The sequence below is a fragment of the Panthera onca genome, chromosome B4, assembly GCF_046562875.1.
Source record: "Panthera onca isolate mPanOnc1 chromosome B4, mPanOnc1 haplotype 2, whole genome shotgun sequence".
NCBI classification, from domain to species: Eukaryota; Metazoa; Chordata; class Mammalia; order Carnivora; family Felidae; genus Panthera; species Panthera onca.
In genome coordinates this window covers 43083171-43097965 of record NC_138345.1, presented here as the reverse complement: position 1 = coordinate 43097965, position 14795 = coordinate 43083171, and the positions used below count along the sequence as shown (strand labels likewise).

Sequence of the window (14795 nt, the reverse complement as noted above, 5' to 3'; positions counted from 1 at the left end):
CTTTTTATTTTTTTTAATGTTTTATTTATTTTTGAGACAGAGACACACAGAGCGTGAGCAGGGAAGGGGCAAAGAGAGAGTGAGACACAGAATCCGAAGCAGGCTCCAAGCTCCGAGCTGTCAGCACAGAGCCTGACGTGGGGCTCAAACTCACAAACCGCGAGATCATGACCTGAGCCAAAGTCGGACTCTTAACTGACTGAGCCACCCAGGCGCCCCCAGTTTTTATTTATTTATTTAATTTTATTTATTTGGGTCCTTTCCTTTTTCTTTTTGATCACACTGGCTAGTGGTTTATCAATTTTGTTAATTCTTTCAAAGAACCAGCTCCTGGTTTCATTGATCTGTTCTACCGCTTTTTTGGCTTCGATATCATTGATTTCTGATCTAATCTTTATTATTTCCTGTCTTCTGCTGCTTTGGGGTTTTATTTGTTGTTCTTTTTCCATCTCTTTGAAGTGTAAGGTTAGGTTGTGTATCTGAGATCTTTCTTCCTTCCTTAGGAAGGCCTGCATTGCTATATAATTTCCTCTTATGACCACCTTTGCTACATCCCAGAAGTTTGGGGCTGTGGTGTTAAATATCCAGTAGTGGAATTATTAGGTCATATGGTAATTTTTTGAAAATCTTCCATAGTTTTCCACGGTAGCTGTACCAATTTACATTCCCATCAATAGTGCACAAGGATTCCTTTTTCTCCACATCCTTGCCAACACTGGGGTATAATATTCTAAATATGTTTCTTAAGTCCATGTAGTCTAAGATTGTTCAGTGTCACTGCTTCTTCTTGAATTTCTGTCTGGATATTCTATCTATTATTGACAGTGGGGTATTGAAGTCTCCTACTATTGTTGCATCATTGTCTGTTTCTCTTTTCTGTTCTGTCAGTGTCTGCTTCTTTTTTTTAAATTTTTTTTTTTTTAACGTTTATTTATTCTTGAGACAGAGAGAGACAGAGCATGAACGGGGGAGGGGCAGAGAGAGAGGGAGACACAGAATCGGAAGCAGGCTCCAGGCTCCGAGCCATCAGCCCAGAGCCCGACGTGGGGCTCGCACTCACGGACCGTGAGATCATGACCTGAGCCGAAGTCGGACGCTTAACCGACCGAGCCACCCATGCGCCCCGAGTGTCTGCTTCTTATAGTTAGACGTTTTGGTGCTGAATGCATATATTTTTATAATTGCTATATCTTCCTGGTGAATTGACCCTTGTATCATTATACAACTTCTTCTTTGTTTCTTGTGGCATTTCTTGACTTAAAGTTTATTTTCTGTGATGTTAGTATAACCACCCCTGATCTTTTTTGGTTACCATCTTTATGGAATATCTTCTTCTATCCCTTCACTTTCAGCCTATATGTGTCCTTCAGTCTAAAGTGAGTCTCTTGTATACAGCATATAGTTGGATCTTGTATTTTTATCCATTCATCCCCTCTATGTTTTTTTATTGGATAATTTGATCTGTGTACGTTTAAAGTAATTATTGATAGTGAAGGACTTACTAATGCTATTTTTGAAATTTTTTTCTGTCTTGTATGGTTCCCTTCTTCTTTAACCTTTTGCATTTACAAATAGCTCTTACAGTTCATTTCAACCTTGAGAATTAAAACTCATTTCCTATAAATCATCAGTAGAAGAGGGAGCATACAGGGTACAAAAATATGCCCATCTAAATATTATATACCGGAAGCATCAAAGGATCTGGACCTTTGCCTCAAGGATCTTCCTAACTTAATGGCATCCTAGTGCTGATATCTGTATCTTAGAAAGGGGTTTCAGAATAAGTTGCTCTGATTTTATTTGAAGTGATATTGGAAGTATTTACATATAAAACTAATGCCCAAAGCAAACTGATTATTAATTATTCCATTTTTATCGAGAAAGGAAAAAAAAACTAATAGAGAAATAGAGTGCACACACACGCACACACACACACACACACACACACACACACACACACAATTTTGTTTTATATGCCCCATGGTTGTTTGGCTTTATCAGAGCTCTCTTTCCTCTCTTTCTCTCTCTCTCTTTCTGTGTGTGTGTGTGTGTGTGTGTGTGTGTGTGTGTGTGAAAGCACATTATGGTGTTAGCGTTATTATTTCTATTATTTATTTATTTCAATTCTATTTATTATCTAAGTTTCCCACTTGGTATAAACAACAAGTTTTGATTTTATAATGACAGAATAAAAAGAATGATAAAAAAAATAGGCTACAAGGAAGAAATTTTTCTAAATGTTTATTTATTTTGAGAGAGTGTGCAAGGGGAGGGACAAGGAGAGGGGGAGAGAGAGAATCCCAAGCAGGCTCTGTGCTTAGCACAGAGCCCGGCACAAGGCTCAGTCTCACAACTGGGAGATCACGACCTGAGCTGATATCAAGAATTGAACAGTTAATCGACTGAGCCACCCAGGTGCCCCAAAGGAAGAAATTTTTTAAATCCCAAAGGAAACTTGTTTGTACATTGCAGCACAGTTTCAAATGCCTTAATAAGTAGTACCTCTTGATAAAGATACTTTCCAGACATATTTCAACTTGATATAAGCCCAAAATGATAGAGAAGTACAAGGAACTGCAAAGAGTATGTGTTTGATCTGTGGTGGGTTGATGTAGTGGAAAAGGTAGATACCCTTCCTCAGTTCCTGATTTGTTTCTTACATGACAGATACACCTATGGGAAACCTGTCCCAGGACTTGCAACTGTGAGCCTGTGCAGAAAATTACTTCATCATTCTAATTGCCAAAAGAACGAGTTCTGTGAGAAATTCAGTCAACAGGTTAGTCTACAATGTTCTCGCCAGGGACTATCATTGTTGACAATAGCTACCCTATTTTACTAACTAGAAAGAAGACATCAGAGCAAGCTTATCCCAATATATTCCCCACCAAAAAAAAGAAAGAATTTCTATTCTTAGTCAATAAAATTCTCACTTTGATGACTAACCCTTAGAGAGCAGATGTGAATATTAAAGGCCAACTAACATGTTTAACCCAAAGAAATTGTCTCGGCATCAGAAAGAAAATGATAAATTTAGTCTCGGTCAGTATGGTCTTAATCAGTATGGGATTGATCAATTTTTTTTTTCCTCTCTCAGCTCGACAGCAATGGCTGCATCACCCAACAAGTAAACACAAATGTACTCCAGATTAAAAATATGGGTTTTGAAATGAAACTTAAAGTGGAAGCCAAGATCAGAGAAAAGGGAACAGGTGTGAACTCCAAATTAATGTGGGGAGTGAAACCATAAGCATTGGTTTGTTTTCCATAACAAAACAAGGGTCATAAAGAAGGTGGAAGGACATGAATTTTAGGACTAAAGTAACTTCCAAGAGTACTTACTCTTCTCTACATATTTTTAGACATAGTACTTACTGGAAACGGGACCAGTGAAATCACAAATACTGTAACCAGAGTCAGGTTCGTGAAAGTGGATTCACACTTTAGACGAGGAATCCCCTTCTTTGGACAGGTAGAGTATATTGCAATTCACAAATAATGAAGTATCTAGTTGTACCTACCATCAGGGCATGATGATGTAGCCTACATCTAGTTAGCGATATCAATTAGACCCAAAACATGAAACCAAGAAAAAGGACCTTCCTTTGTAAATATCACCAATAAAATGTACAAACACATACGACAGTATTTTGAGAATCAGAGGTATTCTTTCTTTTTAGAACATGTAGCTAATGAAGATTCTTAATGTGATATGAAGTAGTGATTATGTCAAACCTTCTCTACCAACCGTCTTACAATAAATACATTTCTGACATTATCCAGCCAGCTTCAGAATTTTAAGAGAATTTCTCACAAATCATTCTCAATTATGGCTGCGAGTATCCTCCTTTATATCCGTCGTTCTATTTAGAAGCAAGTGGATAAGTGGTTTTATTTTTAGGCATAGGACCTATAAGAGCATATATTTCATGGTCATTATTATTAAATTATTCTCATGCCTAAGGTATACATGTTCATTTTAAGTAATAATTTTACCCTTTTTATAGTTATTTATAATTATTCACCCATTTTATAATAATGTATTTAAAATAACTTATAATTCTTCTCAAAAAGAAACACTTTTTGTGGGGCTGCTTATGGGGTTTGTCTGCAGAGACGAAAAGGACATGAGGATCCAAAAACAGAGTAAAAAGGTGAAAGAAATGAGGATACAGTGGAAAAAAATTTGATTTTGTAGTAAATATGGAAGGGTTGTTTTAGAGGTTGGCTTTTGCTTTTTTCGTTCAGTTATGGCAGCAAAGGAATTTGTTCCCATGAGTTCTGTCTTCTCTGAGTATTATCCATATAACTTATCAAGTACTTTTCTTCTCTAGGTGCTTCTGGTGGATGGGAAAGGTGTACCCATTCCCAATAAACTTATCTTTATCTCTGCAAGTGAAGCCAATTATCTTTACAATGCAACTACCAATGAACAGGGTCTTGTACAGTTTTCCATCAATACCACTAACGTCTTGGCCAACAAAATTTCTGTTGTGGTAAGTATGAAAGAAAAAAAAAAAAACCAGAGGACAAAGAGACACCTCGGTGACCATTATTTATTCAAATACGAAGAAGCATACATTGTATTTAAGAGATAGAAATGAGAAGCTGTCCAACTTAGGGATAAACTTGGGAATTAACATTTTCATTTAAAATAACAAAGACAGGGGCGCCTGGGTGGCTCAGTCGGTTAAGCGTCCGACTTCAGTTCAGGTCACGATCTCGCGGTCCGTGAGTTCGAGCCCCGCGTCGGGCTCTGGGCTGATGGCTCAGAGCCTGGAGCCTGCTTCCGATTCTGTGTCTCCCTCTCTCTCTGCCCCTTCCCCGTTCATGCTCTGTCTCTCTCTGTCTCAAAAATAAATAAACGTTAAAAAAAATTTTTTTTAAAATAAAATAACGAAGACAGAAGAGATACTATAGAAGTGTCTGATCATTTCATTCACATTATCTTTAAAATTTTATGTATCGTAAAAAAAAATAAAAATAAAAAAAATTTTATGTATCATGCAAAAAAAAAATGCATATAGGATTTGGTCCTGAACAATATCAGTTCCTCAATAGGTGAGTAATTCATGTAATTTGTTTTCTGTTGTTTTTCTCTACGTCTACTCAAATAACTTTAAAAGTGATTGGAACCCCCACACATTCTTCGTATATATTGCCTAATGATGAGGATCAAAAGATTTCTGTAACTAAAAAGACTTTGCTCTTGTAAGCTCAAGCAAAGAAGTGGTAAAAAAAGATAATGATTTATTGATTCCAGGTTAGATAAATAGCATTTAAATTATTTCCATTTCCCAATGTTGACATGTTAATTCAATTTAAAATATGGAATGATGCTTAATGTTTTCTATGTGATAAATACCTGCTCTTCCTTAGGATTGAAAGGATGAATAGAGTGTCCCTATATTTGAAACTCTACAATCATAGTTACAATTATTAGTATGATATATTTCAGGGCAATCATAAAAAAATAGGAACTTTATTATGATAGCAAATACAAAGGTCCACAAAATACACCTAGTAAATTCAGAAAAAGAAAGGGTGTGTACTCATAAAATAGCTAAGGAGCAACCACTGCGGGGGCAATAAATAGAATTATCTCCTAGACAACATTTTCAAGGTTTAAAGGTCCCAAAACTACAAGGGCTTAAAAATCCAAAGTCATAGTAATGATAAGAAGCATAGATGATAATTGGCTGGGATTATTTACAAACAACTTTGAAGCCCTTACAGTTATAAAATATTACATTAATACATACAACATAATTTCAATTAAACCAATTTACAAGGCACTTCTCTTATCTAAAGATTTCCTTTTATGCTTGTTAAGACTACTTGCCATTCTCACTGGGACGCCATTGTTCCTCCGGCCTTGCGCTACAGAAGAGAAGATAAATCAATGACAATTTGGCAAATTCAGGGCAAAGGAGATTAATTTCTAAATATTTCCTGTTAATCGCTGCAATTTGAGAGGCTGATAATTTGTTTATTCGGTGGTGAACAGGGATGAGGATGATGCACAGTATATGTTAGAAGGGAAGACACAAAATTTTAACTGTTCATTTTGGTGGGAAGCTAAAGTGAAGAACTATCGAAACAATAATCTTTGTTTTTCTGTTTTATCAGGCCTTCCACGAGCAAACTAGCTTTTGTTTTAACTTTGTATGGTTAAGAGAAGAACACCAGGGTGCTCAGCACCTTGCGAGGCACGCTTTCTCCTTCAGCGGGAATTATGTTCACCTGGAGCCTGTGGCCGGTACCCTGCCCTGTGGCCAAACTCAGATTATCAAGGCATACTATACACTCAATGGGCAGGCCCTTGGGGAACCAAAAGAGCTCATCTTCTATTACCTGGTAAGGATAAGGCTACAAAATATATTTGGAGTTCATCGGTAGACGAAAGTGGTTAAAAAGCCAGGAATGTAAGAATTGCCTGTGCACCGCCATCTTGCTTTCTTACCCATGTTCCCCTTGATTCTTTGATTTTCAGGCAGTTGATTCTCTCTAGCAGAGATTCAAGGACAGAAAGCAGGTCTTGTGGGGAGTACGATGTTGAGAAGTGTGTTAGGCTCAAAAGGTTGTTTTTGTGTTGGTTTTTCATTTCAGTTCATGGCTAAGGGAAACATCATCAGATCAGGAACACATGCTGTGCCTGTAGAGCCGGGAGACAGTGAGTATCTTCAAATCCATTCCCCACCCCCCATCTCCTTCCCAACACATCCAGCTTTACACTTCAGTGACAGTTCACAAATAGGGAAATTATTCTCATTATCCCTTGTAACAAGGACACCAAAGAAAATATAGATTCTCCTTATGACTCTAGCATTTTTTTACTCAACACAGTCAACAGATAAATTTGATTGCCTACTATGTGTCAGGCATTCTGCCTGAGTCACACTTTTTTTCTCCCAGTCTGTCTCTTCCAGCTGATACTTAAATTCCAAAATTCGGAAAATCGAAGCTTCCTTCTGTTTTTTAACCCTAACAATAAACGTGTATTGGCCATCTTTAACCTTAGTATTGCAGAGGAGAGAGTTAGGTATCATGGAGAATTTTTTTTTTTCCTGATGTGCCAGACTCTGGGCTAGGCTCTCTTGTCTCTGGGAAGGCTCACTCCCTTCAGCACTTAATGAGGATGCATACAGTGCCGCCAGCATGAACTTGGGAACCTCACACGTGAATCTGAGTGCACTTCATTAATAAGTCGTGGGAAAGGAAACCAGGATTATTTTCCATTCTAATTAAATCATGTCAAGATTTAAATCACCGAGAAAAGAGCCCATGAGCATGCTCATAATTAACTAGAATTAAGGCAAATATTTCACCAAACTCCACTGCACCCCAGAGCTAAACGTAACGATGCTTGAAATTATGATTTTCTTAATAGTTTCCTCCCCTATCACGCTGGAAAAATAAGACATCAATTATATTTTTATTTTTCCATATTGAAACAATATTGGAGAAGGTTTAATTTAAACGAAGTTACTAATTAGCACTCTCACTAATTAAAAATTATTTAGGGGGCACCTGGGTGGCTCAGTCAGTTAAACAAGGGACTCGTGACTTCAGCTCAGGTAGCGATCTCACGGTTTGTGAGATCAAGCCCCTCCCCCCCCATCGGGTTCTGAGCTAACAGGCTACTTGGGGTACTCTCTCTCTCCCTCTCTGCCTCTCCTTTGCTCACACTCTTTCTCTCAAAATAAATAAACATTTTTTAAAAAATTGAATTAAACATTAAAGAGTGCTGCCAGCTTTGAATATCATTTATCCCAATATTTATATAGGGATACTTTGATGTACAGAATGGACCCCACAGTGTGCATTATTTGCCTTCCATGCATCTTGTTGCCTGCTTTTCTATTTTCTATTTTCTAAGACTGCAGTGTGTAACCATTTATAGAAATAGATGACGGCCTGAAAACATTATGTGCTGATCTGATTTTTTTCCTTTCTTGACATTTTAATTCGTGCATCATTCAGAAAAGGAAGACTTTCTACATAGTAGTAGAGAGTTTATTAATTATTTACTCCATGAAGGTATCACAAAAATGTAATGAAATTAATTCTGCCAATAATTGAAAGGAATTTCTTTATATAACCAAGTGAATTCACAAGTATTTATAATAACACTATTTTAACCACACATTGTTATGTTATTCATTATCAATTTGTTCTTCATAAAGACATACTGCAAATCCTTGACTCTAATAGATAAAAGAACCAACTTTGTTCAGAGTTTGTCTAAATTCAACCTTTTTCATTGCTTACATTTAACTTACTCATATCATTCTTTTCTTATACTATTCTGCAGTTTTGATATCAAGGTGCAAATTACTAATTTCAGAACAATGTCTGAGTCTCTTTTAAGTGCAGAATTCAGATGTTCAGTGACCAAGCCGTCACAAAATTCATTACTTAAAGGTTACTTTCTTTCCAGTATTCCCTGGGGGAAAAAAAATCTGCCATAATTTTTTTTTTCTGTTTTTGTGATACTTCAACCTACTCTTACCTACCATGGTTCACTCCAGACACAGCAATACAAGGGTTGAAATCACCCTCTTTTCACAGCAAAACTTTCCTTTTTAGGGATCTAAGTTAAAACTTGATCCCTCCAATGAGACAATAATACGAATGCCATGACACTGCCTTGGCCATTCCAAAAGACTGAGGGAAGGGGGGAAGTGAGTGGTCAAATGGACATCGCATTTCAGATTTCCAACATGAGAAAGTTCTGGAGATTTGTTTCACAACAAAGTGAATATCCTTAATACGACTGAACTGTACACTTTAAAATGGTTTAACATGGCTGGGGAGCCTGGGTGGCTCAGTCTGTTGAGCGTGTGACTTCTGCTCAGGTCATGATCTCGCAGTTCATGAGTTCGAGCCCCGTGTTGGGCTCTGTGCTGACAGCACAGAGCCTAGAGCCTGCCTCAGATTCTGTGTCTCCCTATCTCTCTCTGCCCCTCCCCCGCTCGCACTCTGTCTCTCTCTCAAAAATAAACATTAAAAAATTTTTTTTAAGAAAATAAAATGGTTAACATGGCGAATTTTATGTGTGTTTTTTTTTACCACAATAAAGAAGACATGTATTTGGGAAAAAAGTAAGCCCTCTGATTATATCTTACAAATTATAACTCTGAGAATCACCTCTGGCCTGAAATGGTTTCTAAAAGGAATGGTTTCCATTCATCATGTAAATATATGATATAGATACTCATATATAACATATATAATTAATTGCTTATTGTAAAGTTTTAAAAATTTTTTTGAATGTTTATTTACTTATTTAGGGAGAGAGAGAGAGAAAGAGAGAGTGCAAGCAGGGGAGGGGCAGAGAGAGAGGGAGACAGAATCCCAAACAATCTCCATGCTGTCGGCACAGGGTGACGTGGGGCCCAATCTCGCCAACTGTGAGATCGTGACATGAGCTGAAATCAAGAGTCAGACACTTAACCGACGGAGCCACCCTGGCACCTCCCTTATTGTATCATTTTTGATTGAGCCCAGCAGCCTTTATGAAATATTCTTTGTACACATATATATGTAGAAAAACGTAGACCTACTCTAACTTAAGTCGCTTCCAGCCCTAGTTAAGTGGAAAATCAGACACAGACATGAGTGTAAGGGACTTTCACTTATTCCACAGTTGACGTTGCAAAGGGGAAAAATAGCCTGTTAATTTCACCAGATAATTAGAATGGCGTTAAAGAGACTACGCCATTGAAGGAGTAGGCACAGGTCTAAACTGGGTAAGATCTAACAGTAGTGCTCTGACCCATGACCGTCTTGTCTCATTCTCTCCACGTCCCAGGGACAGGCAGCTTTTCCTTATCCTTCCCTGTGGAGTCGGACGTTGCTCCCATCGTCCGATTGTTCATCTTTACTATTTTACCGGACGGAGAAGCTATTGGAGATTCCGAGAGTTTTGAGATCGAAAACTGTCTAGCCAACAAGGTGAGTGTCTTCGGCATGAAGTGACAACACCAAGAAATGGAACTATAGGCACCCTCCGTTTGCCTCAGAGAAAACTGAGCCCAGAAAATGAAATTAGTTGCACACAGGATCCCAGCCAGTTAACGGCAGAGCGAAACCTCCAGGCACCTAGTACAATAATTTGTCAATTATGCCAAAATGCTACCAAATTTGCTACCAAATTGCTACCACATAGCTAAAACATAGTCCAACCTTGTGTCCGTGGCGCCCTGTCCACTAATTCAATTGCATGAGGTATGTAACATGCTAAGATTCCAACATTCCAAAGACCTTAAGGACAGACAGAAATACCTAGAACCACCTTATAATGGGTCAGAGGTAAAGACGGGCCTCTAAATATCAAACAAGCTACGTATCCCTTATGAGCTACCAGTTGTCCCTTTAGGAAAAGACTGAGCCATTGAAGGAACCTTTTCAATGTTTTTTTTTTTTTTATTTATTTTTGGGACAGAGAGAGACAGAGCATGAAAGGGGGAGGGGCAGAGAGAGAGGGAGACACAGAATCGGAAACAGGCTCCAGGCTCTGAGCCATCAGCCCAGAGCCCGACGCGGGGCTCGAACTCACGGACCGCGAGATCGTGACCTGGCTGAAGTCGGAGGCTTAACCGACTGCGCCACCCAGGCGCCCCTGAAGGAACCTTTTCAACAGCAAAGGGAACTTGGGAAAATAGGTTCCTGACTTTAATGTAAAGATGACTCGGGAAATGTGGGTGACGGCAGGGTCCCAAAGGTCGAGGAAGCACTGACTGACTTTTCCCTCTGCTCTCACAGGTGGACTTGAGCTTCGGTCCAGCACAGAGTCTCCCGGCCTCACATGTGCACCTGCGAGTCTCAGCTTCTCCTCAGTCCCTCTGCGCCCTCCGTGCCGTGGACCAAAGCGTGCCGCTGGCGAGGCCCGAGGCTGAGCTGTCCCCGGCCTCGGTGAGTTGCCGGCAGCTTTGTGGGTCAGGAAGGGCCGCGTAAGGGACCACAGGAGGGTTGGCGGGGTGGGGGGGAGAGGATAAGCCCCTCTTAAGAGTAAACTATGATGGGGCGCCCGGGTGGCTCAGTCGTTTAAGCGTCCGACTTCAGCTCAGGTCAGGTTTATGGGTTCGAGCCCCACGTCGGGCTCCGGGCTGACGGCTCAGAGCCTGGAGCCGGCTTCGGATTCTGTGTCTCCCTCTCTCTCTCTGCCCCTCCCCTGCTCATGCTCTGTCTCTCTCTCTCTCTCTCTCTCTCTCTCTCTCAAAAATCAATAAAAACATTAAAAAAAATAAAAATAAATAAATAAGCCATTTTTGGTCAATGCAGTAAGCTTTTTAGACAAAATTGATATTTGCAAGCCTAAGCCATTTACCTCCCAGCAGATCTATTTATCTCTCTAGAGTGCTTCCGATCTGTGAAAATGGTAATAAGTGATTCGCAAGTTATTTTCAATTCAGAAAAAAGTGACCTACTCCAGCTTTGTCAGCAAGGATGAGCCCCAGACTACCTAAAATTTTAAGTTCCTTCTTTTTTTTCCCTAGAAGTGTATTAATTAATAGTGGTGATATTGGGGGTATCACATTGGTTTTGATTGCTATCATTGTCGTCATCATCATTATCACCAGCTTGCAGGCCTACTATGTGCTAGGTCTGTTTTAGGAGCTGGGGAAATCGCAGTAAACAATCACAGTCTTTGTCCCTTACAGAGGTGTCGTTTTAGAGGGACGATAATAAGAAATTGCATGTGACTCCAAAAAATAAAAAGGGAAAATATGGTCAGTAATTAGCATCAGGTGAAAATACTTTCAAACATGCGGTTTTTGAAAACCATCAGAAGTAGAGGAAAATTCAGAAACTGCTTTTCTAACCTATTTAAAACTAGATTACTGGGGGCACCTGGGTGGCTCAGGCAGTTGAGCATCCAACTTTGGCTCAGGTCATGATCTCATGGTTCCTGAGTTCAAGCCCCACATTGGGCTCCGTGCTCACAGCTCAGAGCCTGGAGCCTGCTTCGGATTCTGTGTCCCCCCTCTCTCTCTGCCCTTCCCTTACTTGCAATCTGTCTCTCTCTCTCAAAATAAATTAACATTAAAAAAATAAAAAAAAAAAAAACACTAGATTACTCATCTTTCGAAAATGCTCACCATGATGCAAGAAAAATGACATGTTACTGGAATTTGATCATTGTCAAAAAGTTATCAGTGGTGAATTTTATAACCTTAATTGCCTTATGCATGAATGTTTAAATAGATTAACTCATTAACTTGCCTACCTGGGACTTATTATTATTTGGCAATACTGGAGGATAAATCAGTAATATTGAAGTTTCTTTTGGTTTTCTTCTGCTTTCTACTTCTCAAAATTCATTTGTAGGTATTAAATTTTAAAACTGTGGGATAACTATATCAAGAATCACTGTCTTGTTTCTAATCATCAAAATTAACATTCTTCGGAAAAAAGGGTATCATAAAAATTTTTTTCAACCTTAGCCTTGTATTAACAGGTCAAAATATCTCCTCATAGCATCATAATTATTAGAGAAAAAGACAGATTTCTCTTACTACAGTTTTCTATTTGAATTAGAAGATGGCATGATGAAGTTAACCTGAAAAAAAGGGACTTATTCTCTCTAGGTGCCTTCTTTGGAGAAATGCCTTTTTTTTTTTTTTTCTTTTTTACACTGTATTTGCGTAGTCTATTCTGAGCTGTTTTTCAGCTCAGCTTGTATTGAACAAGTTTAGTCTACTTTTCAATATTTTTGTGTTTATCCTATTTTGTTTAGTTCTATAAATTTAACAGTCGATTCAATTGCATAACACAGCTTTCAACATTATAGAGATAAAAAAAAGGAGTATGAACATAATTGGAGACTTGGGCTCTTACAGTTGTCTTTACGTCACTTGCTTTAACAATAGCCTGGAAAATATTCGTTCATCCAAAACAGATGGAGCATGCTCACTTATGCGACCATTTGGTTCTCCTACTCAAGAACAAAGTAAATAGGTAAAGAAGTTTAGAGAGTGTTTGTGGTTAGTTATCAAGTGCTTCATAATGATGCTCCCCAACTGTGTTGGTGTTAAACAATAAACATGTATTGTCATTCGCACTTTCTGTGGATTAGGAATCCAGAAGGGACTTATCTGGGCTAAGTGACTGGCTTGTGATCGCACCTGTTCGTCAACATGGCAACATGTTATTAGGGCTTGGCTGAGGTTGGAAGTCTACTTCCAAGATGTGTTGCTCATACAGTTGTTCCTCACCACACTGACTGAGTGTCCTTGGGGTTACCTGAGTGTCCTCAGCACATGGCAGGTGATTTCCTCTAAAGCAAGTGATCCAAGAGACAGCAGCTAAGGCTGCAATATATTTTATAACATGGCCTTGGCATTTACACACTACCGCTTCCACAAAATGTTATTAGTTATAAGGACCCCTGGGTGGCTCAGCCGCTTAAGCCTCCGACTTCGGCTCAGGTCATGATCTCGTGGTTTATGGGTTCAAGCCCCGCGTCAGGCTCTGTGCTGACAGCTCGGAGCCCAGAGCCTGATTCGGATTCTGTGTCTCCCTCTCTCCCTGCCTCTCCCCCCTCACGCTCTGTCACTCTCTCTCCTTCAAAAATAAATAACATCAAAAAAAAATTTTTTTTAATGTTATTAGTTATAGATGTCAGCCCTATTCATTACGGGAGGAACTACACAAGAACACAAATACCAGGAGGTAGAGATTACTGGGGGCAATTTTGGAGGCTGTGTTCACAGTTTGCCCTCTGACTCCCAGTGACCTATTACCTTCCCACATGTAAAATACACTCACTTTCCTCCTATGACCCTAGAAGTCTCATTCCCAAATTAGGCCCAGGTACAGTTGATGTTCCTTGGGCGTTGTTCCTCAAGTACAATTCCTCTAGCTATGAAGACCTTGACCTAGCGTGTACTTAAGGTGTTTACCTTCACACATTCAGCATACAATGGTGGAACTGACATACTGATACTCCTGTTCAAAAGGGGAAACAAAGGCACATAGGAGGTATTGGTCCGTGGCAGTTCTGAGATCCACCCAAAGGCTGAAAGCCCTTTGATTAGGACTCACTCTTACTCCAGCCTAGGAAATAAATATCCAAGCCCCTTGGCTCCACCCTACGGATTCGTGGTTCTTTCATTTAAGTCATCCTTCTTCAAAAAAAAAAAAAAAAAGGTGGCCTGAGCTTGCAATTGTGTAGACATTGTTCTGTTGAATATCAGTGATATTCACCTATGTACCTATGTGGTTTTTCTATCCAAGAACAAAACTATATAGAAATAGAAGCTTAACAGATTGCAGTAATTCCTACCTAAATTAGCGTATTTTTTTCTTTTCTTTTTTTACAGCTCATTTATTTATTTTTGAGAGGGAGAGAGAATCCCAAGCAGGCTCCATGGTGTCAGCACAGAGCCCCACGCAGGGTTCAAACTCATGAACCGTGAGACCATGATCTGAGCTGAAATCAAGAGTCAGGCACTTAACTGACTGAGCCACTCAGGTGCCCCTAAATTTGTCAGGTGATTAACTATTCATCAAACACAGAGACAGTTCAGATCTTTCTTTATTTGGTCTAGTTTTACCTCTAAACACTAGAATGAATTTTTCAGTAATCCTTGGTAATTTAAGTTGTATAATCCTTGGAAACATTTTCCCAGGTAGGTTTTATGTCAATAGAACCACAAAAATAAATAAATTACAAACACAAAACACTGATAAAAATAAACAAACAAAAATTTTAACTTCTCTCTAAGGGACCGACTACTTCGAGGTACTCAAGAAAGGACTGATGGTGATTCTTATCACATTTCTCTCAG

The 14795-nt window shown here is 39.1% G+C and overlaps 1 protein-coding gene and 1 long non-coding RNA gene across 3 annotated transcripts in view; one reads left to right on the top strand and one right to left on the bottom strand.

Annotated features, from left to right (window-relative positions):
- Window positions 1-14795, top strand: part of LOC132694759 (pregnancy zone protein-like) — a 47379-nt gene that overhangs the window by 13450 nt on the left and 19134 nt on the right. For both annotated transcript variants that reach the window (XM_060658456.3, XM_078450107.2), the window contains 8 exons: window positions 2668-2779; window positions 3098-3212; window positions 3363-3472; window positions 4335-4496; window positions 6130-6357; window positions 6610-6673; window positions 9815-9957; window positions 10768-10917. In XM_060658456.3, coding sequence (XP_060514439.3) covers window positions 2668-2779; window positions 3098-3212; window positions 3363-3472; window positions 4335-4496; window positions 6130-6357; window positions 6610-6673; window positions 9815-9957; window positions 10768-10917 — 1084 coding nt within the window. The remainder of the gene's footprint in view (window positions 1-2667; window positions 2780-3097; window positions 3213-3362; window positions 3473-4334; window positions 4497-6129; window positions 6358-6609; window positions 6674-9814; window positions 9958-10767; window positions 10918-14795) is intronic.
- Window positions 4667-6603, bottom strand: LOC132694762 (uncharacterized). The gene is made up of 3 exons (XR_009617471.2): window positions 6464-6603; window positions 5839-5880; window positions 4667-4841 (listed from the first exon to the last, which is right to left on the bottom strand). It is a non-coding gene; the product is annotated as an uncharacterized LOC132694762 (long non-coding RNA).